Source organism: Myxine glutinosa, chromosome 11 (genome assembly GCF_964187855.1).
Source record: "Myxine glutinosa chromosome 11, kmMyxGlut1.1, whole genome shotgun sequence".
Lineage (NCBI taxonomy): Eukaryota > Metazoa > Chordata > Myxini > Myxiniformes > Myxinidae > Myxine > Myxine glutinosa.
The window spans coordinates 57,026,813-57,052,750 of NC_136271.1; the positions used below are offsets into that span (position 1 = coordinate 57,026,813).

Genomic DNA, 25,938 nt, shown 5'->3' on the forward strand with positions numbered 1-25,938 from the left:
AAAAGAACTGCGGTCCATTGTGGGTGGCCACAAACATTGCGGTCCATATGGTGTATCGATCCAAGCAGCAAGCAGCGAAAGTGCAGGCCCACAACTGCGTAGCCAGCACCTCTCTCTCCTCTCTCTCTACCCCAAAGCCAGATCCTCGGAGGTGGGAGACAAAAGAAGCAGACAAGTGAGTAAGGTGGTAAGGGCGCAAAAGTGCACGCAATACAAGGTGATGCACACTGGGGGCACATGGGAACCAGGTGAGACAGGTACGTTCCTACCGTACGCCCCCCCCCCCCCCCCCACCAGGTAACCTACATGGCCCCTCCCTTACCCCTTACTGTATCCACAAAACACAACACTACCCATAAACATCTACTTTACACATCAACAAACATCCCTACTGTCTTCCCCGTTCCTCCCATAAACCAAATTCGTCTTCTCTCCCTCCTAACCAATCAAATTTGCCATTTTCAACTTTCATCAAAATCTGCCATCTCCAACTGAACATCAAAATTTGCAATTACCAATTCATCATCAGTCCCTCCTAGGGAGGGAGAGATGGAATCACCCCAATGTCTCATCCACGTCGTGATGCGTCTCACAAATCCACAGCAATCTCATTTCCTGCAACAAACAAAGAAAACACAGGTGTGGAGTCATCATCATCATCACAGGTAAGTGGCTGCGTATGGTGCGACAGGTTCATCAATCCTAACTATTTCCTAAGTGACTTTAACAACTTTACACTACCCGGGGTCTTTCTCCGGCCAAACCATTGGCCCTCTTACACTATGGGTTCTAAAAACCAATTCCCATTGACCAAACTGTGGTGCCTCTCAATTTGGGGTCTCACTCCCCCGATTCATCTCCCGGTGCCCTCGCACAATTTCTGGGCTGTGGCGTGTACCTCTCCCAGCGGGTCTACCCACCTGCACACCTCCACCACTGCAGTTGCCTCCGAGCTTACCTGCTCCTTACCCTAACCTAACTACCTGGGGAAGGCCCTCTCGCACTCTCCCCACTCGGTGCCCTCTCTGGCACTGGGCTACCCGGGTCCGTCCTCCGGATCCTCGGGCCCCATCCACAACTCTACCGGCTCCCAGAGCCCACCTGCGGCCTCACCTGGCCGACATCCTCACAGTGGTGGAGTGCCCAACCAACTACACACACTAACAGGCTACACGCCCAGCCATTTCCACAACACTAATGCACCCATCCACAACACCATTCTGCAACCGCACCACAGATGCCAATATCTAACCACAATTTACCTATACCCTCTGCCTAACACTTACACTACCCGCCCCGGGTACTCGTGAAAGGGGTCCACTCTTCCCACATCCACACCTTCGCACCATGCACACCACTCCGTACCACTTACTCCAACTCTCTCCACACACCTGTACCTGCACACCTGTGCTCTCACACCTGGTGCCACCTGCACCCTTCTCTCCCCAAGCGCATTCGCGCTGATCCACAACACTCACTACTCATACACTGCTCCATTCACCTGTCCAGTTGCACACCTGTGCAATCACACCTGTTCCATTCTCACCTGTTCCATCCTCACACACACGGCATCATCTCAGCTAACTACTCCCTTCTGAAACTTGCGCTTCCCAGTCGTCCCTTTAAACTATTGCGCTCCCACGTCATTATCATCCACACTAATCTACCTGCGTCCCCACTACAGGTATCAGTCACTAACTAATCTTAACGTCACCTAATGTCAATCTCTTCTAGATCCCTACAATATAACCTAACCCACCCGGGCTAGTTTTCACTGCCATACACCCCATAATCTAGTGCTCCTTTGCCCCCACATGGGAAGGGTGGCAGGGATGCCAGCCTTACCCATCGGGCCCATCGCTCACTACCAATTTTGCACATCAAATTTCAACAAATCAAAAATTTGGCCAATCACTACCCATCATCTGCCAATCACTACTGCCAATCCTTTGCCAATCATCAAATTTTGTTTTTCTAATTTCGGGGCCAAAACACTAACCTCATCACCCAGTCTACTCACTAATGCCTCTCGGTGCGCCAATCCCTGTCCAAAGCCCGGCTTCGTAAAGCCAAGCAATGGATGCTGGTTGTTTTGTGCCGGCGGCAGGATGCGTCCGGCACTCGGTGCAGGGACGGGGGCTTACCCGTGCCGAGATCCCACGCACCACCTCGGCGTGGAGCCATCCAATGCCCCGATCTAGACCTGCCGGCACGTCTCACCAAAAAGTGGTCGCCATGACGACCCTTTCTATCGGGCTGCCAGCTCCGCCTAGTGGAGCACGGACGCGGCCGTTCAAAGCGAGGCCCAGCACGCACCGAGGGCCCGATTCGGCTATAAGTCGTTCTAAACTCTACCCCGTCTAACGTCGATGCTTCACCTGGACGCTTACACCCCGCAGCCCGTTCCTTGCTCACACATCCAGCTGTGCCCATGCTCCTCGTACCTTTCCTTACACACCCAGGTACACCCATTCCACTCACAGCCTTGGTCACACACCTGACCACCGAACACTTTGGCACACATTCGTTGCTCGCACACCTCACCAATACACCGCTTTGCGCCCCCTCCTCGGTCACCTCCTCTGTGACAATCACAGGTGTGCCCTCATTCGCACACCCAACCACGTGCCTCACCACCAACTCCAGCGTGCATTCCCACTCACGCTCTACCATTCCAGGTGTGCATCCTTCCATCCCAGGTGTACATCCTCGCTCACCTGTCACAACCAACTCACTCTCCTTGTCACTCTCAATACTCTCACCTCCACTCTTGACCACGCACTCACCCTTACTCTTGACAGCACACTCTTTCCCCATGCACCTGTCCGTCACACACCTTCCTCGCGCACACTCTCCCGTCACACCCTCTGTAATACTCACCACACCACGCTTCCATGTGCTCCCTCGCACACGCGCTACGACCGACTCACTCTCGCCAGCACCCTCACTCCTTGGCACGCACTTTTTCCTCACACACCCCAGAGTCGGACTTTCTCGCACACCTCCTCTTTCGCACACCAGACCTGTCGCACACTTCACCAATGGCCTCTCACGAACACCCGGGTCCATCTCGACCCCCAAGCTTCTTAAATCCCCTGGCGCATCATACGCACGACCATATTGGTCACCACTTACACCGGGTCCTCTTCCTCTTCGCTTCTCCTCCATCACCTGCGAATCCCTCATCCGGTTAATGAGCACATCATCACGATCCGAACACAGACTTTGGACCAATTCTTTTATCTCCTCTTTTATTTCTTTCTTATCCCCTCTCCGTCGCTTCTTAATTTCGCTCATCCCTTCTTCCACTTCTTCTAGTTTCTGCTTCACCTCTTTTATTCCCCGGTACGTCTCCTCCAGCTCGTCCTCCATGGCTACCTTGACCGTTTCCATGTGCGTCCTCACCTGCCGGTCCTTCGTCTCCATTACCTCTATCACCTCGTCCAACCTCGTTGTCAGTCCCTCATGTACCATCTGACATTCCCTCTTCGTCGCTACCAAGTCATCTTTTAGTTCTTTCTGTGTCACTTTTAAACCTCCTAATACCGCAGTGTTCCTTTGAACCTGCTCCACTAACTCCGTCTGTCCCACCGTCAGCTGCTCCACCTCCTGCGTCAGGTCCTCTATGCCCCCTTGTAACTTTACAGTCCCCTTTCTCACCTCCTTCTCCATGTGCTCCTTACAGTGCCTCACCTCCTCGCGCACTCCTCCGACCTCCTCACTCACTCCTCTTCTGATCTCCTCTCCCATCACTTGCATCTCCTGCCCAGATGCCACCCTCATCTGCTCCATTTCCTCCCTGTGAGCATCCAGTTTGGTTTCTACCCCCATTCTGACCCCCTCTATCTGCTGCCCCATTTGGTTAACTTCCCTTTCCGCTTGGTCCCTCATGTCCCTCAATTTGCCTTCCATACTGTTTTCTAACCCCTCTAACCCCTTTTGCATCCCTTCCATTTGATTCTCTTGAGCGGCCATTCTGTTTTCTACCCCCGTTAACCCCTCCTGTATTTCCCCTAACCTATTGTCTAATCCCTCTATTCTACTCCCTAACCCTCCGATCTGGGCCCCCATGTCCTCCCTCAATTTCTCGCTATTGGACCCCATGTCCTCCCTCAATTTCTCGCTATTGGACCCCATCTTTTGTTCTAACCGTTCGCTATTCTGGGCCATAAGGGCCTTCATTTGTATGAAAAACAAGTTCCAATCCACCGGGGGCGCTGCCACGGTCGCGGGCGCGGTGACCAGCGAGGCGCCATTTTGTGCGTTTGCTACCCTCGCTGCTTCGCTCTCCTCGCGTCCCTCAATTTGGTCCTGGACCGACCCTGCCTCACTCTCCCCTACCGGACCCCAGCTGTCTTGATCCGCCATAGTGCAACTTTCAAAATTCGGGTTTTTATTTTCGTATAACAAAATCAAATTTCGCCGTTATAATTTCGCGCGGGAAACGCGCTCCGAATCGATTCTAATTGTTACAAATTTGGGCCTAATAAATTTAGTCCCGTGTCCGAATTCCACTCCTCGACACCAATTGTTACAGACGTGGCTTAGATGTTATTTACCGAGCGGTTTGGTATGACCACGTCTGCACAAGTTACCCGATTATACCCGAACGTTGACTAATCGCACTACGCTAGATCAATGAAGGAAAAGACACACGGCTGGGATTAAAATGACGCGACACCAGGGATACGGTTCTCAAGACCTCCGGAGGAGGTTATATTGTTACGGAAGGTTAGATTACAACTACAAGAGGGACAGCATAGTAAGATAAGCACTTAGACACACTCTTATATTATTCCCAACAGACGACAGATAAACGGGACAAAAGGCTGACTCACACGGGGTTTGATGGCTAGGAAGGGCAGGATCGATGGCTCCAGGTGCACCTGGGCTCAAAGGTCAGAATCGACTCGGTCCGGTCCAGAGATGCGGGGAGGTATTCAGCGCTCGTACGTGGCAACTTCTCTCTCCAGGCTGGGGGCGCATCTGACCTCACATCCGGTGAGTCGCTTCGTATCTCCGGCGGGGAGTGACACGCCCTCGGCTCGTTAGCTCCGCCCCAGATGGAATCGGCACGTCGCCTCTCATTGGGTGCGTGCGGGGGGGGGTTACCGGCTCCGCCCTCGACGGGGGACTGACAAGGAGCCCCTTCGTGGTAACCCCGTGGAGCGCATGGTCCGGCGCGCATTGTCAATGGCGGCTAACCGAGCCGGTGTGATGACGCACACTCCCCCCCGCGCAGCGTCGTTGTTGTTGTAATTGTTGTTGTAGTTGTAGTTGTAGTTGTTGTTTGGGGAAGAAGATGGAAGGAGGTATGGGAAAGGTCCTAAACTCACTACTGGTGCCATATAATCACATTCTGGTGCAACGAAGAGTCAGAATTAATGGAAAGGAGTCCTTAACTGACATAGACTAAGAATAACTAGCAAGATGTCCGAAAGTTGTCTACGTGAGATGCGGTGGACCTGGGCACGACATTTAATGGGGGAAAAAGGGGAAGGTCGGCTCTACTGATTGTTGTTTACAGACAATGCGACTAGGGAATGGGGGATTGGGGATAGTTGGGGAGTATTGGGGAAATAGGGGAATATTTACAAGCGGATATGGAGGCCAAATTCCATATTCGCAACAATATATATATATATATATATATATATATATATATATAAAAATAAATATATATATATATATATATATATTATATAGTAGTGGGGCACCTGTGGGAATCCCACGAGTATGTACGTGTGTGACATTTGGACATCTTCATTTAGATGCTGCACATTCCGTTTTACAAAATGGTTACTGGCAATTCATCAGATCCAGGAATTATGTAATGTACACAATTTATTTACTTTACATAATATGTTACCCCTCACTCATCTCCTCTCCCCTCATTAATCTCTCCCCCTGTCACTCTACTCCTCTCTCCCCTCACTCCTCTCCAACTCCCCCTTCACCCCTCTTCACTCCTCTCCCCTCACTCCTTCCACTCCCCTCATTCATCTCCTCCCCCTCCCCAGCCCCCCCCCCCCCCTGGTCCTCCCGACCACTCTCCACCACTCCTCTCCAACTCCTCCCAGATAGTTTAAATATTTAAGAGCAAGTATAAGTAAAACTTTCCAAAACATTAAGACTGCAAGAGATATTGTCTGCGATTGTCCACCATCACATCATATATGAACCATTGTGCACTGTCTTTTTTATTTAACGTGAATAAAACTACAGGTGACATCTATATCAGTTTAATTATATGCGTTTTTGACCATTTGGTGTTGTTGTTTTTTGCAACAACTGTTGTTATAAAACGACGTACTGAGGACATATGACGTCATACCTGTTGGTAATATCCTATGGTGAATTTCAGTTTCCCCTCATTGTACCATTTATGGGTGGCAACCCTTCTGAAATTAATCATTATGACGTCAAGAACATTCATGGAAAATTTGGCACTTTTGTCCACCAGGTAATGGTATTTCCAAAATATTTAATTAAGCTACCTTACTGGTAGTTTTGAAGGCCATGATGATGCTGAGGATGCAGCACATAATGATGAGGGAATTCGAGCGCCTTGTGAAGGATAAATCACCCTCCATGTGACACCTGGATGACAGTGTATACCTGGGTCGATATTCAAACCCAGGCTAGACAGCTCGTAGACGTTGAATAAACGGATAGATTAAATCAATGGGGTGTGGATATAGCACAGCTACGGTGTGCTAAATGGCCTCCTGTGTCAAAACTTCCTCATAAAATGCCTCGAGCCAGAAACGAAATATCGTAATTGAGTGGTGCAGATGGAAGCAGTCAAAAGGGAAATGAAACATAAAACGTTCTTTGTGAATGATCACGTGTCACACTGGGATTTGATTGTCTGAGGAATTCAAACTGTTTCACTTTCTCCAACCTGACATTCAACACCCTGACATTCAACACACATTGGTCCACCTGTTAAAAATGCACAATCAAGACAATTTTAGGGTCGTTGAAAGGTGAGCAATCACTGGTGTCTGAGTCCCATATGTACATTTACTTTTCATATGGATTATTTCTTCTGTTTTCTAATAAGCATAAAATAAAGAAACCAATTGGATGATTTAAATACAATTGGATGAATCATCAACATTACAATGTTTCAAAATGCTTGACTTCAAGAGAACTCCCAGCACTGCGAATGTCCCTACTTCCAGGTATTCATAGAGGCTTGCACCTAACCACCACCTCCCACAGTCCCACACCCATCACCCATCCCATTCTCTCAATTCCCCACCCCACCTCACCCCCACCTCACCCCCACCTCTCACACCCCACCTCTCACACCCCACCTCCCCCACCCCACATCTCACCCATGCCACATCTCACCCACCTCACCTTCCCCACCCCACCCCACATCTTCCCCACCACCCCACCCTGTTCCATAATAGGTCCAAATAAAATTCCAAGACCTAATGGGTTATAATAAAATTGCCAGATGTAGAAGGTTCCATTAAAGTTCCCAGATGTAATATATCCTAATAAAGTTCCCAGATGTAATAAGTCCCAATTAAGGTTCCCAGACATAATAGGTCCTAATGGAGTTCCCAGATGTAATAGGTCCCAATACATTTCCCAGACGTAGTAGGTCCTAATAAAGTTCCCAGATGTAATAAGTCCCAATTAAGGTTCCCAGACATAATAGGTCCTAATGGAGTTCCCAGATGTAATAGGTCCTATTAAAGTTCCCAGACGTAATAGGTCCCAATAAATTTCCCAGATGTAATAGGTCCTAATAAAGTTCCCAGATGTAATAAGTCCCAATTAAGGTTCCCAGACGTAATAGGTCCTAATAGAGTTCCCAGATGTAATAGGTCCTATTAAAGTTCCCAGACGTAATAGGTCCCAATAAAGTTCCCAGACGTAATAGGTCCAAATAAAGTTCCCAGATGTAATAGGTCCTAATAAAGCTCCCAGAAGTTGTAGGTTCTAATAAAGTTCCCTGACGTAATAGGTCCTAATAAAGTTTCCAGAAGTTGTAGGGTCTAATAAAGTTCCCAGATGTAATAGGTCCTAATAAAGTTTCCAGACGTAATAGGTCCTAATAAAGCTCCCAGAAGTTGTAGGTTCTAATAAAGTTCCCAGACGTAATAGGTCCTAATAAAGTTCCCAGATGTAATAGGTACTAATAAAATTCCAAGACCTAATGGGTTATAATAAAGTTGCCAGATGTAGAAGGTTCCATTAAAGTTCCCAGATGTAATATATCCTAATAAAGTTCCCAGATGTAATAAGTCCCAATTAAGGTTCCCAGACGTAATAGGTCCTATTAAAGTTCCCAGACGTAATAGGTCCCAATAAAGTTCCCAGACGTAATAGATCCTAATAAAGTTGCCAGATGTAATAGGTCCTAATAACATTCCCAGACGTAATAGGTCCTAATAACTTTCCCAGAAGTAGTAGGTTCCAATAAAGTTCCCAGATGTAATAGGTCCCAATAAAGTTCCCAGATGTTGTAGGTCCTAATAAAGTTCCCAGATGTAATAGGTCCTAATAAAGCTCCCAGAAGTTGTAGGTTCTAATAAAATTCCCAGACATAATAGGTCCTAATAAAGTTCCCAGATGTAATAGGTACTAATAAAATTCCAAGACCTAATGGGTTATAATAAAGTTGCCAGATGTAGTAGGTTCCATTAAAGTTCCCAGATGTAATAGGTCCTAATAAACTTCCCAGACATAGTATATCCTAATAAAGTTCCCAGATGTAATAGGTCCCAATAAATTTCCCAGACGTAATATGTTCTATTAAAGTTCCCAGATGTAATAGGTCCCAATTAAGGTTCCCAGACATAATAGGTCCAAATAGAGTTCCAAGATGCAATAGGTCCTAATAAAGTTCCCAGACGTAATAGGTCCTAATAAAGTTCCTTGATGTAATAGGTCCTAATAAAGTTCCCAGATGTAATAGGTCCTAATAAAGTTCCCAGACGTAATAGGTCCGAATAAAGTTCCCAGATGTAATAGGTCCTATTAAAGTTCCCAGACGTAATATGTCCTAATAAAGTTTCCAGAAGTTGTAGGTTCTAATAAAGTTCTCAGACATAATAGGTCCCAATAAATTTCCCAGACATAATAGGTTCTATTAAAGTTCCCAGATTTAATAGGTCCCAATTAAGGTTCCCAGCTGTAATAGATCCTAATAGAGTTCCAAGATGTAATAGGTCCTAATAAAGTTCCCAGATGTAATAGGTCTTTATAAAGTTCCCAGATGTAATAGGTCCTAATAAAGTTTCCGGAAGTTGTAGGTTCTAATAAAGTTCCAAGACCTAATGGGTTATAATAAAGTTGCCAGATGTAGAAGGTTCCATTAAAGTTCCCAGATGTAATATATCCTAATAAAGTTCCCAGATGTAATAAGTCCCAATTAAGGTTCCCAGACGTAATAGGTCCTATTAAAGTTCCCAGACGTAATAGGTCCCAATAAAGTTCCCAGACGTAATAGATCCTAATAAAGTTGCCAGATGTAATAGGTCCTAATAACATTCCCAGACGTAATAGGTCCTAATAACTTTCCCAGAAGTAGTAGGTTCTAATAAAGTTCCCAGATGTAATAGGTCCCAATAAAGTTCCCAGATGTTGTAGGTCCTAATAAAGTTCCCAGAAGTAGTAGGTTCTAATAAAGTTCCCAGACTTTGAAAAAGATCTCGCGAGATCTTGGAGACGACGGCAGGGATTTTCGAAGCCCTACACGTTCTCCACGTTTTCAAAGTTAAGTAATTGTTCACAATTGTATTTTGTCGAAACTGTATTTATCTTTCAGTGTGTGAACCTAGAGTGTGTCCCTTGGAAGTTTATCGGTGTTAATCTTTCATAAATTAATCGTTTCTGTTTTGCTGCGTGTGTTGCGGCCTTGCCTCAGGCTTCCCCAGTCCCCAGTCGAAGTTTGTTTCTTCCTTCTCTGTTTTGCTTGGTTCTTACATTTTTCCCTTCTCCCCCAAACTTCCCTGAACATCTACTCTTTGTCTAACGTTTTTAACTCCCCCCCCCCCCCCCCAAAAACAAACAAACAAAAAACAACAACAACAACATTTATTTCCCTTTCTCCTCGTGTGTGCTTTTGTCCCATCATGTGCTCCTGCCCACGTGCGCTGTCTCGCCCCGCCCCCATTATCTCCTTGCCTTCTACCTTTTCCCCTGTTCAAGTGACTCGTGGTTGGCCCTCAAGGCCCTCTCCCCGTTGGTATTTTTCTGAATATAAGATTATTCTTCACGGTTCTGTTTAAATATGTTTAAACTTTCCCCTGCAGTGTTTTATTCAGTGGTTTATTACAACACGCTGTTTTTCTTCCTATTTAAAAGGCTTTTTTCAATTTCCTCTCCAACTCATTCCATTTCAAAAAAATATTCAATCTCTTATAATTCTAAATCACGACATGCTCTAAATTCTCATTCATTCCACCCCTCCTCCATCGTTCTTAAATGGATCGCTAACTTGAAAATCACAATAAACACAATTTGTTATGAATGTTCGTCTTTCATTAATCATCCACTTTCTAAACTCCCCCCTTGCCCTTCCCCTCCAAATCTCCCTCCTTGCCCCTCCCCTCCTAAACTACCCCCTTGCTCCTCCCCTCCTAAACTCCCCCCTTTCCCCTCCCATCCTAAACTCCACCTTGCCTCTCCCCTCCAAATCGCCCCCCTTGCCCCTCCCCTCCAAATCTCCCCCCTTGCCCCTCCCCTCCAAATCTCCCCCCTTGCCCCTCACCTCCTAAACTCCCCACTTGCCCCTCCCCTCCTAAACTCCCCCCTTGCTCCTCCCCTCCTAAACTCCCCCCTTGCCCCTCCCCTCCTAAACTCCCCCTTGCCCCTCCCCTCCAAATCTCCCCCTTGCCCTTCCCCTCCTAAACTCCCCCCTTGCGCCTCCCCTCCTAAACTCCCCCCTTGCTCCTCCCCTCCTAAACTCCCCCCTTGCCCCTCCCCTCCTAAACTCCACACTTGCCCCTCCCCTTCTAAACTCCCCCCTTGCCCCTCCCCTCCTAAACTCCCCCCTTGCCCCTCCCATTCAAAACTCCCCCCCCCAACTCCTCCCCTGCAAATCGCCCCCCCCAACCATCCCTCCCAAATTCTCCCCCCTCCCACCTCCTCCTCAAAGCTGCCTCCTCCCCACTTCGTCTCCCTTCCATCTCATACCTCCACCTCCCCCAACCTTCTAATTTCCTCTGCCCCCCCCCCCCCCTCAAACAACCCCTCACTGTGCCTCATCCCATCACCATCAAACCTTTCGTCCTCCTCATCCTTCCATCTCTTGTAACTCTTCTGTAATCTCTGACACACTATCAACTGCTCTCCCTACCTCCCCCTCTCATCCTTCATCTGACCCTACCCCTCCCCTCCCCTGTCCTGCACCCTATGCTCCCCCTCTCTCATCATTAACGGTATGGACCTCAAACATCCGTGGCCTTCGCTTAAACCTGATTGATCTCTCCATTCAGGTTGCTTCTGACAATCCAGACTTGATCTGTTTAACAGAAACTTTCCTCCTTCAAGATGTCTCTGACTCCTTAATATCGCTTCCTGGTTACTCCCTCCTCCGGTATGATAGACCTGAGCCTCGTCCTGGTGGTGGGGTGGCTATATTTTCAAAAATTCTCTTCCTCACTCTCCTTGCACTGCCCTCTCTCCACCCCACCCCCAGGAGTACCTCTGCCTACGGCTTCCTCTCCGCTCCCACCTTTTGTTCATATGTGTTCTGTACAGTCCTCCAAACAGTGATGACTCCATTTACATTTCACTGTCGGACAACATGGACCAACTTCTATCAACTCATCCAAACTCTCTCTTCCTCATATGTGGCGACTTCAACTGTCATCATGCCAGCTGGCTGGGTGTGGGTTCCTCTCTCACCAGCCATGACACCTCAGCAAAGGACTTCTGCGACTCATTGGGACTGACACTATCTGTCAATTTCCCGACCCGGATCTCAGTCAATGGAGTATCTTCTCTTCTAGACTTGGTTATGACAAACTTCCCTGCAAATGTCTGCTGCTCTTCTTCTGCTCCAATCGGTTCTTCTGATCATGTGCTTGTTAAAGTGGACATCTCTCTGGCCATTCTCAGAGAGCCTCCTGAGTGCCGACGAGTCTGGCATTTCACTCAGGCTGACTGGCACGGTCTGCAAGCAGCCATTAATCATCTGGACTGGTCTCCCATCTCTACTGCCTCTGACATCAATTCTTCCTGGGAATTCTTCCAAAGCAAACTGCTCTCTCTCTCATGCACATATTTATCCCATCTCGTCTTCAGTTGTCGTACCCCTCCTCCCGTCCATGGTACACTGAATCTTGTGGTGAGGCAGTTGCCCTGAAACAACTTGCCTTTGCCTCTTGGAAGGCAAATCCAACTGAAGGCAATCTCAGTTCCTTCCACCAAGCTCGGAACAAGTGTGTGTCTACCCTCAGGAGTGCCAGGAAGCACCATCTATCCACACTCAAGATTGAACTCTCAAACCTGTCTCCTTCCTCCAAATCCTGGTGGCGTCTGGTCAAATCCGTTTCTGGTGTTTGTTCCGCCTCCAGCCCCTCCCTTACCTCAAATGGCTACACAGTTGACACCGCACGTGACAAAGCCGAATGCTTCAACTCTGTGTTTGCCTCAAAATCTTGTGTCCCAAACCCATCTCTCTCTGTTCCCACCTTTCCCAGTCGAACCCATCTGCTCCTGGACTCTGTGTCCTTCTCTCCTGACAAGGTGGAGAAGTTTTTGTCAAACCTCGACTCTGATTCTGCAACTGGACCAGACGGCATCATCCCACGGGTCCTAAAATCCTGTTCTGCCGCTCTTTCACACTCTCTCTCTGATCTGTTCACCCTCTCTTTTGCTTAAGGTCATCTGCCATCCGTTTGGAAATCAGCCAACATCACCGCTTTACACAAAAAAGGTGCAAAAACAAATCCTTGCAACTACAGACAATCAGCCTGCTCCCAATTATATATAATTATCAGCAAAGTCATGGAATCCATCATTGCTTCGGATATCAAATCCTTCCTCTTCTCCAATGGCTTGATCTCTGATCATCAATTTGGATTCAGACCAGGTCATTCTACTCTGGACATATTGCTTCTGCTGTCTCAACAATGGATGGAGGTCCTCAATGCCAAACAGGAAATCAGAGCTGTCTCCCTTGACATATCATGTGCCTTCGATACGGTCTGGCACCCAGCTCTGCTCACCAAACTCTCCTCCTATGGTATCCATGGAAAGCTCCACTCATGGCTTGCAGACTTCCTCTCTGGTCGTAGGCAACGTGTGGCCCTGAATGGATTTCTCTCATCTCCCTTCCTGTTCTGGCTGGAGTTCCCCGAGGTAGTGTTCTGGGCCCTGTGCTATTTCTGGGCTTCATCAATGATCTCTCCGACTCTCTGGAAAATCCTATGTCTTTGCTGATGACTCCACTATCTGCCGCTCCATCCCTCATCCCTCAGATCGGCAGTCTGCAGCCTACTCACTCTCTGCAGACCTGGACAATATCACAGACTGGTCAAAGAAGTGGAACATGTCTTTCAATCCTGACAAATCGCACACTCTTACAATGTCTCTCCGAAAAGACCGACTGGAAAACCCTCCCATCTACTTTCTCAACAATCCTCTCCAAGAAGTGCTGTCGCTCAATCTTTTGGGTCTCACTATCTGCCATGATCTTTCTTGGGAAAATCACATTTCCAAGCTGGCCTCCAAAGCCAGTTGCCGACTGGGCATCCTCCATCGTGCGAAGTCCTTCCTTGGCACACCTGAGCTCCTCACCACATACAAGGCTTTCATCCGCAGCTCAATAGAATACTGTTCCCCCCTCTGGGCCGGTGCTCCTGCCTCTCACCTAGCTCGGCTTCACGCTGTTGAAACCAAAGCTTTCAGAATCATTGGAATCTCCTGCGATGAAGCTATCTCCGAGGGCCTTTCACTCAAACACCGCAGGCAGGTTGGTGGTCTTTCTGTCTTCTACCGACTCCTCTCTGGCCTTGCTCCCCCAGCTCTCTCTGTGCTCTGTCCCCCCAATATTCCTTCAGGTCGCACAAGATCTGCCAGCAACCCTCTTATGGTTAAACTGAGAAAATCTAGGCTCTCTGCTCACCTTCACTCTTTCATTCCCCTTTTCTCCCGCCTCTGGAACAAACTCCCCCACTCCCTTCAATCCCACTCCTCCCTCCAGGTCTTTAAAACAGCTGTTCACCACCATCTCTTATCTTCCCCCATCCAAAACCTTGATCTTTTCTACTCCCGCTAATTCACCCCAGATACATTAATTTTTTTATTTTTTTTGGAAATTCCAACTTCTTTCCTGGAAGTCCTTGCAGTGTTCATATGATTTATACCTCTCCCACCTCTCACCAAGCCCTCCCCCTCCCACATTTCTCTCGATGTCCCTGCTCTCAAATGTTGTGTTTGTGTCCCTCCCCATCTCTCCCCATCTTGTCTACCGCTCCCATTATTTGGTGTTTTATGTGTCGGTTTGACTTTTTGTGTGATTAATGTTAGCTCTTCCACGAGCCTCGATCTTGTATACAAAAAAAAAGAAGTCATATGTCCTAATAAAGTTCCCAGACATAATATGTTCTAATGAATAATTTCTAGGCTTAATAGGTCCTAATAAAGAATTGCCAGGCATAATAGGTTCTAATAAAGTTGCCAAGGCCAATAGGTCACAATGTACTGTCGATGCCAGGGCCAATATGTCCTCGTGAAATTAAAACAAATATCTGCAACATGTTGAAAAACATTAAACTTAAAATATTTTTCTGTATCTTGGTACTTTATTCTGGTGTTGTTAATTATTCTAGGAACTTGGACTCTAACTCAGACTCAAGACGTCACAGCCTGAAGCTAGCTTGTCAGGATGGTGGTGGATGTCTCCTTTTTATAATATACACGTTTTGGTAAAGTGGGAATAATAGACTTCATGAATAGTCCTAAGGAATGGAATTAGGGAATAGACATAAGGAATAGATATAAGGAATAGACTTCAGGAATGGACATAAGGAATACACTTAAGGAATGGACATAAGGAATAGACTTCATGAATATACATAAGGAATAGACTTCAGGAATAGACTTAGGGAATGGACATAAGGCTTCAGGAATAGACTTAAGGAATAGACTTAAGGAATATACTTAAGAAATATACTTCATGAATATACATAAGGAATAGACTTCAGGAATAGACTTAAGGAATGGACATAAGGCTTCAGGAATAGACTTAAGGAATGGACATAAGGAATAGACTGAAGGAATAGACTTCAGGAATGGACATAAGGAATACACTTAAGGAATGGACATAAGGAATAGACTTCATGAATATACATAAGGAATAGACTAAAGGAATAGACTTAGGGAATGGACATAAGGCTTCAGGAATAGACTTAAGGAATAGACTTAAGGAATGGACATAAGGAATAGACATAAGGAATAGACATAATGAATAGACATAAGGAATAGACATAAGGAATAGACATAAGGAATAGACATAAGGAATAGACATAAGGAATAGACATAAGGAATAGACATAAGGAATAGACATAAGGAATAGACATAAGGAATAGACATAAGGAAATGGGTTAATAGGAAAAGACATAAGGAATAGACATAAGGAATAGACATAAGGAATAGACATAAGGAATAGACATAAGGAATAGACATAAGGAATAGACATAAGGAATAGACATAAGGAAATGGGTTAATGAATTTTACAATGCTGTCCCACTCTCCCACCCACCCTCAATCCAAACCCGCAGGATGTTCGACGTGGGAGGACAACGCTCTGAGCGCAAAAAGTGGATCCACTGTTTTGAGGGAGTCACAGCTATCATCTTCTGTGTGGCTCTCAGTGCATACGATCTTGTCTTAGCCGAGGATGAGGAAATGGTAAGATTTTAAATCCTCAGAAGCTCATTTTATTATTGGGCTTCTTGTGGAGGACATATGTGTTGCGGTGTATTGATGGAGGAAAGAAGGAAATTTCTGAATCTCTTGTACTACCAAGGTGGCTCTTTGGGTGAAAGGTTACCAGAGGAAGTTACACAAGAGCAGTGTTCCGTGTTTTGTTGGAAATAATTTCAAATCACTCTTTGTTATGGTCTGGAAGTCCTCAAATGTTGATGTGCAAAACAGGATGTTATTGGCAAATGTGAACAATAAGTTACAGTGATCTTTGCAGGTGTGTGTGTGTGTGTGTGTGTGTGTGTGTGTGTGTGTGTGTGTGTGTGTGTGTGTGTGTGTGTGTGTGTGTGTGTGTGTGTGTCTCTGTGTGCGTGTATAATATGTATATGTCACATATAATATGTGTATAATCACATAGTATGTGTGTTTGTGCGTGTATAATATGTATATGTCACATATAATATGTGGATAATCATATAGCGTGTGTGTGTGTGTGTGTGTGTGTGTGTGTGTGTGTGTGTGTGTGTGTGTGTGTGTCTCTGTGTGCGTGTATAATATGTATATGTCACATAAAATATGTGGATAATCACATTGTGTGTGTGTGTGTGTGAGTATGTGTGTGTGTGTGTGTGTGAGTATGTGTGAGTATGTGTGTGTGTGTGTGTGTATGTGTGTGTGTGTGTGTGTGTGTGTGTGTATGTATGTGTATATATGTATGTGTGTGTATATATGTGTGTGTGTGTCTATGTATGTGTGTGTATATATATGTGTGTGTGTGTGTCTATGTATGTGTATCTATGTGTGTATATGTGTGTATGTGTGTGTGTGTGTGTGTGTGTGTGTGTGTGTCTATGTATGTGTATCTACGTGTGTGTGTGTGTGTGTGTGTGTGTGTGTGTGTGTGTCTATGTATGTGTATCTATGTGTGTGTATATATGTGTGTGTGTGTGTGTATATGTGTGTGTATATATGTGTGTGTGTGTGTATATGTGTGTGTATATATATATGTGTGTGTGTGTGTATATGTGTGTGTATATATGTGTGTGTGTGTCTATGTATGTGTATATATGTGTGCGTGTGAGTATGTGAGTGTGTTTTAGCACTTCCATATGGCAAACCGTGGGAGGTTTACATTTCTTTAACAACACCGTCTATTTAAAGAATGTATATTGAAAACCATGTGCACGTTTTAGAATTGAAGAATCACCGATACTATGAGAGGGATTTAAACAGAAAGGTACAAAAGGATTTAAACAGAAAGGTGGAAAGCGATTTAAACAGAAAGGTGTGTAAGGAGATCCTGTTAGTGTTATGTACAGACTGTTAATGCCACTTGTAAGAATCTAACAACTTTTGCAAAGTTTACCTTTACAACCTCTACAACAGAAAGTATGCAGATGAATCCAGAACGTTGTCACTCTTCCTCACAACCACCATTTATTTTCTGTCATTACTGTTGCTGTTCTTGCTCCTAGAACCGCATGCATGAGAGTATGAAGCTCTTCGACTCGATTTGCAACAACAAGTGGTTCACAGAAACCTCCATTATCCTTTTCCTCAACAAGAAGGATTTGTTTGAGGAGAAGATCGAGAGAAGCCCCTTGACCATATGTTTTCCTGAGTACACAGGTATGTAAAAACCCATTCTTCATCTTCATTGTTATTTTAACCTTGACAACTCTTCAGCCCCATCTCTTGCCCTCACACCTCAACTTGTCTCAGGTGATGTTTTTCGTTCTATTTTCTTCATTATTTCTGTTTCTTGCATGCGTTCATTCTTCTTTCACTCGCTTTGTTTTTATTTTGTAGGCCGCAACACGTACGACTGCGCATCAATCTTCATCCGAGCCCAGTTCGAGAACCTGAACAAGCGCAAGGACACCAAGGAGATCTACTCCCATTTCACGTGTGCTACCGACACCGAAAACGTGCAGTTTGTGTTTGATGCCGTCACTGACGTCATCATAAAGCACAATCTCAAGGACTGTGGCCTCTTCTGAGTGTCGGTGAGTGTGTGATCTGTTAATTGTATGTCATTTCCTGTGCCAACATGTGCCCTGGACTTCGTTACTGTTTATCCCATGCTATGATGATAGAAAAGTCCATTTTGACATGGTCATGGAACCAGGAAAAACCTACCATATAAAACACCATGTCAGTTTGTGCCTTTGTACAAATGTCTGCCACCACGCCAGTGAGCTGAGATAGACCCTATCGTGTTCTCAATCCATCGGATCACACACAGCACATCATTTCTGTGAACAGGTTGAGATTTATTTGTAGCTCAGGCAAAACACACTGAGTCCATGGAAATCACAGAGCGAAGAGGAAGAATGTGAACGACCAAAGCACAACCGAGCATGCACGGCACAGCCTCAGATGACGTCACGTCCTGAACAGTAAAACAACAACCAATATGGGCGCCCCTTCATAAAGGAAGGCTTTAAAGGTCAATCTTTTCACACGAATGTGCGTTCACTATGGTGTAATTTTGAGGACAAAACAAACTCGAAAAACATTTTCCATAAAAATAATTATGTCTCTTCCATTGGAATTGTAGACGGTGGCTTGCAAACCGAGCCTCAAGGGCGGTGTACAGAAACGTTATTTTAAAATAACAATAAATACAAGGCGCAGGGAGGTGAAATTTGCTGCACATGATGTGCAACATGCACAGAGTAAAACGAGTGTTCATTTACGGCTGTAGGATGTCTAATAAATAAAGAAGATAAAAGCAAACCTGACACTAGGCCGAGGCTTCAGACTTTGCCATGCTCACGAGGCTGCACCGTCAAATAAACAGTTCCAACCCGTCATTTTAACAGTATTTTTTCTAGTAATTATATATCCACTGATTGTTGCATCGCCACCGACAAGCGGCGTTTGGTATGCACTTTACCATAAATCGTTGCTTGTTGATACAAGAAAGCATAAGGCTTCATGGTATCGTAATCATCATCATCATCAGATGAGTGGACTATCGGCTGCATGGAGGAGGTTGGTCAGTCCCATGATGCTCTACATGATCCCAGGACAAACGTTTTCTTTATTGTTGAATAGAGAAAACGTTTTTCGTTCAAGTCTTTCTCTTGTTGACCATGCACAAGAAAAGTTGGTTAAAATGGTGTTTTTCTTTCAACTACGATTACTTCTTTAACGGCACCAATTATTCCCAGGTTCTTGTGGGTTTGGCTGGGCAACGTTTTTCGTTTAAGTCTTTCACAAACTGGCTGGCCGGCTTGACATTCGAGGGAAACTACAGGGATTTGGAATTTGTTCATGGTGCCGGAGATAGGTCGCCTAGTCTTAAACAAAGGAATAGACTTAAGGAATGGACATAACTTATTATATACAACAGACCTGCCAGCTGGATATAACTTATATACAACATTTGTGATCATTAACGTCTACCAACTAATGCTGGTGGACAAGACTCCGGTTTAATACCAATCTGGGGTACCGTAAAAATGGGGGGAATAGGGACAGCAAGGTGAATTGGGGCACAAACTGAAAAAGAGTTCGGAAGCTTTTTTCGCTGAAAATTGATAACCATACTGATTTGTTGATATTTGGGTTGAAAGTGTTCTCTTGTTTTTTTAAAAAGCAACTTATAGTCCCTATTAACCCCATATATGGGTTAAGTAGGAATGAATAGGATTTTTATGGCTGTCCCTATTCACCCCGTTTTATGGGTGAATAGGGACAGTTACTAATACAAAAAAATAATAATCAAGAAACAATCCTGAGTTTCCAACTTATTGCTAAATTGATAGCTCGGACGGATGCACATAATATGCACCCATAATATAAACCACGGTGACAATGAAAAAAAATATGGGATAAAAAGTTTCTCCAAACTGTCCCTATTTCTTGATTATTATTTTTTTTGTATTAGTGACTGTCCCTATTCACCCATAAAACGGGGAGAATAGGGACAGCCGTAAAAATCCTATTTATTCCTATTTAACCCATATATGGGGTTAATAGGGACTATAAGTTGCTTTAAAAAAAAACAAGAGAACACTTTCAACCTAAATATCAACAAATCAGTATGGTTATCAGTTTTCAGCGAAAAAGGTTTCAGAACTTTTTTTCAGTTTGTGTCCCTATTCACCTTGCTGTCCCTATTCACCCCCATTTTACGGTACCGCACACCCATTAATGAATCACCATACCTGTGAAACACCAGCATGGGAGTTTATAGCTAGGTCGAGATTTGAACCGTGGATATACCCTAGTCGATTTCACCAATCAAAAATATATTTTCCCCTATTTTTTAGGTTATTTATGCCTCCGCCCCCGTAGGTGGCTAGAGCCATTATGTTTTTGGGTTGTCCGTCCGTACGTACGTCCGTCCATACAAGCTAAACCTCGTTTTTCTCAGCAACTACATGATTGAGACGAAACTTTCAGGGTAGGAGCGACACCCATGCAGAATGTTTTTGTGATAATTGTGATGTCATAGGTCACATGGTATGGCAGCCATCTTGGAGTAAACACAAATAATTAAAATATATATTTATCGGAAACTGCTGAATGGAAAAATTTGAAACTTGGCACATTGTCAAGTACTCCCAATGGGGAACAAAAGCATGATAATGATGACATCATTGGTGAAGTGGTATACCAGCCAAAAATGTTTTAATCAAATGCCTTATCCTAAAAATCTGAAATTGCATGCACATGATCTATGACCCATTTGTATGGAAATATTATATTTATGACATCATAGGTCACATGATTTGGCAGCCATATTGGATTTAACCTAAAACCTTTAAAAAAAAACATCTCCCAAACCACTGTATTGATTGACTCGAAACTTTACGTGTGTCATTGACTTGACATGGTGATTAAAAGTTGATCATGAAAAAGTCATTGGTCACATGGTGTGGCAGCCATATTGGATTGAAGGAAAATACAGTATTGAATAATTATATATTTTCTAAACCACTTACCCTATCGATGAGAAACTAAAATGTCAACACCATTGTTGCATATACTTTGAAAATGATGACGTCATAGGACACGTGGTTTGGCAGCCATCTTGGATAGAAAAATGAACCTTATCCGATCAACACGAAACTTCACAAACGTGATCCCCTATCCATACGTATGCAGAATGTACATTTTTGATGTCATATGTCATGTGGATTGGCAGCCATATTAGCTTGAAAGCCGATATTTAAAAAAACCTCCTTCTCTGAAACCGCTTCACTAATCAATGTGAAACCTGTCATGTCTGATAAAAATGTGATACTTGAGAACAGCCGAAGGGATTTAATTCAACCTTGTTTATTTTTAGGACAGTCAACGAGGGCATCTACCCGTTGTCACGTGCCGGGACTATACGGAGGCATATTGGTGACACACTCACATTGCTCAAGTTTTATTTTATTATTGGTATTTCAGCACTATTTGAAAATTATTTTTCTCCAAAAAAAATAGCATGGAAATCGCTTTAAACAGATCTATTGAAATGCCAGATATTGGTGTTTCTTTGTGATGCCTTATCATCGATATTTTGAATAACTTTGTACGGGACATCCTGCGCAAACAAAAGATTAAACCGTCCATTTACAGACAAAAGATTGGGCCTATCAAAGCCAGTGATGTGGTTGGCAACCTAAGGTTGTTTTTTCATGCTGTATACATTTAAAATGCTGATCATGAAACAAGGAAGTAGAAAACAGTATGTACCATTTTTTAAATGGTTGCTATGAGTTGGCCAGGGTTCGAATTGCTGTCCTCCCAGACTCAGGGCGGAAACACTAACTATTACACCACCGAGTCAACTTGTTAAGTAATAACAATGAACACGATTACTCTGTTGACACGGCACTAATGTCACCCATAAGCCCATGATTACAGGCCAAACATCATGATGTAAGCCACACCTTGTCTTGTTTTCAGGTGAGGAGCATGAAAATCCCAACTTTGGGACATTTTATTTACATGTGACGGAGATAGGCATTTTTATTTATGGAACGAATTTGAGGCTCGTGGAGGTGTGACATGACTGGGTGAGAGGATTCCATTGATAGAGGATGTCTGGTTAAAGGGAACAGGTGCACGTTTGACAATGGCCGTGCAGACATGAAAAGGTGGTGTATGACTGGAGGTGAGCGAGAGTAAAGAAAAGATTAAGGCAACACATGGACGACACAACACAAATCACTGAGAAACCCACCTGACCTGCATTCATGCCCCAAGGTGCTGTTCATTACCAGATGTGAAATGAAAAATTCAACAATGATCAGAGCTTATGATTCTCAATCAGAGATTTTTGAGTTCAGTTTACCTTTGATCTCCTATCAGGTGGAATACCCAATGGACAACGTGAGCTCGATAATGTTTGAATGTTAATTAATTGGGGACATTTAAAATTGTCTGCAAGATGCCTCATTTCCCAACTGACCTTATTATCACCGTTTTGTGCTGCAATGGCGTTAAGGGAGTAATAACAATGTGATCGTGTTTTTATTTTGTCTTCCATTCAGAAACGAATGTGGGACGACACGATTCACGCATCGACCCCTAACCTTTGGCCTGACGCCATTGTTTGTTTTTCTCCTGTGTATTTATGAGGCCTGCCAGCTGTGTTAATGCCTGCTTTACCCAGCAGGCAATGCCCAACCACGGCCATTAGGACATCACAAACATGGCATTTACAGATTCCATATTTTTAAATTGATGTCTTGGTATTGTCAGTCGACTGTTCCCCCATCCCTCTTAACCTTTATATACAACACTTAGCAAACTGCCACACACATTGGCAAATTATTACTTCTTTTTTTTTGGAAAATAGCACACAATGTTTGTTTTTTCTAGTTTAGGCCTGTTTTTATAGCATCGTGTGTCCAAAGTAGTTTATTGCTTTCTTGCCTCTTGCCAAATAGGGACGTCAGTATACCATGAATTTCAGATCGAAGGATAGATGCTAAATAACATAAGGAGTGAAGAAAGCTTACATGGAAACAATTTGGCCTTGCTTCATGATCATTAGATGAATAATTATTTTTTAGCTTCGTGAGCTCATGAATTTGAATCCGTGCAGTGCCTGCAAGAGTTATTTCTTGCCATTTTGTGTACAAAGTTTGTCTTGACTCACATGACCAAAAAACGCTCCCTCTCTCTTTCTTACATTTGGCCATATTGTCGTGTCAAATATTGAGTGGTATTTCGGGCTTTGGGAGCAAGCAGTAATGGATGAAGGTAGGGAATGTAAACCTGCCGCTTTGTTATTCATTCCAGTCTTTGTAAAGTCGGTGGTTTTGTTTGATAAGCAATCAGGTGTTTTGCACCTTATCAGCCCGCACAGAGAAGGGGCCCAGACACGGACCTCGGGCAGGTAAGGGATGAATTGATGCTTCTTTGTGTTTTAAGTCACATGCTCATCCGTCCCAGTTATGGTGCACAAGTGTACATTGTTGTAATTGTGCACATGCCAGAAATGCACAACTAGTTGCCTCTACTCCTCATATTTTCTTCTCTTTCATACTTGTTTGCGGTTTTGATTCTAACGCCCTTTAGTCCATGTGATAGCTTCAAGGAAGGGGTTGCAGCTTTTAAGTGGGATTGTCTAATGCCAACTTAAACTCTCTCCTGTTTGACCAAAAGTTGTTTTTATTTTTAACATGAATATGATCTGGACTTGGCGAGAAACTGCCGGATGCCCCTTCATTCTGGTTTGCGTGCCGCGTGTTCAAACTCCAGTTCATGAATGGGAGGAATACAACGTGGAGTTAAAATGTAAACCTCTTGACAAATGGTCACCAACAGTCTTGTTTTTACTTTTTTTTTGCAAAAATGTTTTGGTGGTTGTTGTTTTTGTTGATGCCAAATACCTTTTTTATATAAAACATACACCTAATATCTGTAATTGACTGACAAGAACCACTTCTCAAGCTAAGGAGCTCAATTTTCTTCGAGAGCGGAGCACATGTAAAGCTTTTCTGTTAACCGAACGCCATTTGGCACCGCCATTTTTATTGGCTCTCGATTTTATTTACTCGCACCGAGTGACACAAAGCATTTCATTTTCATAATGCATTCTTCGGGGCTTAAAAAATTATTATTTCTTTTTTCTGACCAAACAGTGCACCTGCATGAGGTTTAGCTTTACATAGAAGCGTGCCATTCGTCAATACTTTCACTTTACTGCAAAAATTTCTACATTCCTGTTTGTATCCTTCCCAATGATATATGTAATAAATTCGGAATGTTTGGTTGACTGATCGAGTCCGTGGTATTCATGGCGATTGTTGCTCGGAGAAGAAGGTATTGTGGATCTCCCATTGAAGACCATTGAAGATGAAGGACACATCTCCCATTGGCGTTGTCAATGTGGATCGAGCAGATCAGAAATCTCTCATCTTCGAGAGACATTGCGGCGTCAAGCCAAGAAAATTACGAGCGTTTTGGGTTTGACTTGCATTTTTGTTGATAAAAGTCAGAGCAGGTTTCGATTTCAAATTGGGTGTCGATTCACAAAATGTCTTTCCAGGATTTGTCTTTATAGTTCTGGTAAGCAATGTCCGCCTTCGTCGTCGTTCGTATGCAGCGCGTGACTGTGGGTTAATTTCCGGGATGCCGTAGGTTAGAGCAGGAATTTGTAATTTGTTGAGGGTGCCAGTGATAACTCGCCTACTCTTCACAAAGGACATCGTAGGATTTTTAATGTCCACCAATTAATGCCAGCAGACAGGATACGCAGTTTAACATCCATCCAACGGACGGCACACACATTTATGCCCCACCCTGCCTGTATTACTGGAATGACAGTTTATAGCTGGGACAGGATTCAAACCCAGACTAGACAGCTCAGAGGAAAGTTTGCATACCTCTAAGCTGTCCTGGCAGCCATTAAAAGTTATGATAACATCCGTAATAATGCATCTCCTGCCTTAACGCACACCTACTGAAAATCAAGTTGGTGGCGAGACACACAGAGAGAATGAGATGGTGAGTCGCAGATGATTTATTTTCGTTGGGTAGGGTCACTGAATGTTTCATCTGGGAGAGTGGATGTGAAGTCATTGAGGAGGTTGTCCAAACTTGCAGGGCTTTTGGGGGCTCTAAGATGAGCTCTTTTTAAGGATCGCTGTCTAATCGCCAAAACAAAGGACTTTGATTAGCAGGCTTGTCTACTCTCTGTGCTGTTGTATGACGCAGAGTGCTGGACACCATTGCGGAGACATCTCAAGAAACTAGATGTCTTCCACCATTCCAGGGTAATCCTCAGCATCCGTTGCCAACAGCAGTGAACCTTGCACCTAACATTACATGCATTGAGAAAGCTATGGTGGGATCCAGAACCAATATACTAGAATTACTGGGTCATGTTGCCAGAATGCCAGACCATCGCATTCCCAAAAGGATAATCTTCAGTTGGCTTTCACAGCCTCCCCACGATGGACCCACCAAAAGATGTAGGGATCTGATTCAAAGGGATTTGATGGCGATGCGAGTTCCGGAAGATAGTTGGGAAAAGAAAGTTACAACTTCAAGGGCATGTTGGCATGCTACCTATCAATGAGACATGGAAAAAGAAGTTACAAACCAAGCAGAGCAACAGACTGACACCCATGACCAGAATCAGATACAATGTCTGGTGTGCAATTGGGTAAGTGGATAAGAAAGGGCATAAATGTATTGACAAAAGACAGAAACCAATACAGTAAACTAAAAGGTGCAGTGCATTGTTGGATATGTAAGCGGTGGCCTTACCGAACACATTTGTCAAGGAGCAGAGGCAGGAGTAGCATGAAAGTTGTCACCCTGTTTAGGGATTGCCTGGCCATATTACAGAAGTAGAAGAATTACAAAAAATTCAACAAAATCAACAACAAAATCTCAAGCATATTGAAATTCAGAGGGCTGCGAGTTTAATGATGTTGCTCACCAAGAACATATGCATTGAAGATCACCTCGGAGGCAAGAAATTGCTTTTAAAAATTATTTCCTCATCGTCCTGCATCACAATCAGCTAAAGGAGGGGGAGTGGGGCTAACTAGGAAGCTAGGATGGGCAAAATTAGTC

At 44.3% G+C, this 25,938-nt stretch overlaps 2 protein-coding genes across 2 annotated transcripts in view; one reads left to right on the forward strand and one right to left on the reverse strand.

Annotated features, from left to right (window-relative positions):
- LOC137436695 (guanine nucleotide-binding protein G(i) subunit alpha-1) overlaps window positions 1–24,130 on the forward strand; it is a 167,678-nt gene extending 143,548 nt beyond the window's left edge. Inside the window, exons 6-9 of the mRNA XM_068130696.2 lie at window positions 15,756–15,885; window positions 17,376–17,529; window positions 17,710–17,906; window positions 22,398–24,130. Of these exons, the coding sequence (XP_067986797.1) occupies window positions 15,756–15,885; window positions 17,376–17,529; window positions 17,710–17,900 (475 nt within the window). The 3' untranslated portion in view covers window positions 17,901–17,906; window positions 22,398–24,130. The remainder of the gene's footprint in view (window positions 1–15,755; window positions 15,886–17,375; window positions 17,530–17,709; window positions 17,907–22,397) is intronic.
- The window catches only part of LOC137436697 (uncharacterized), a 258,031-nt gene that overhangs the window by 226,043 nt on the left and 6,050 nt on the right, over window positions 1–25,938 (reverse strand). The gene's annotated exons all lie outside the window — the stretch shown is intronic.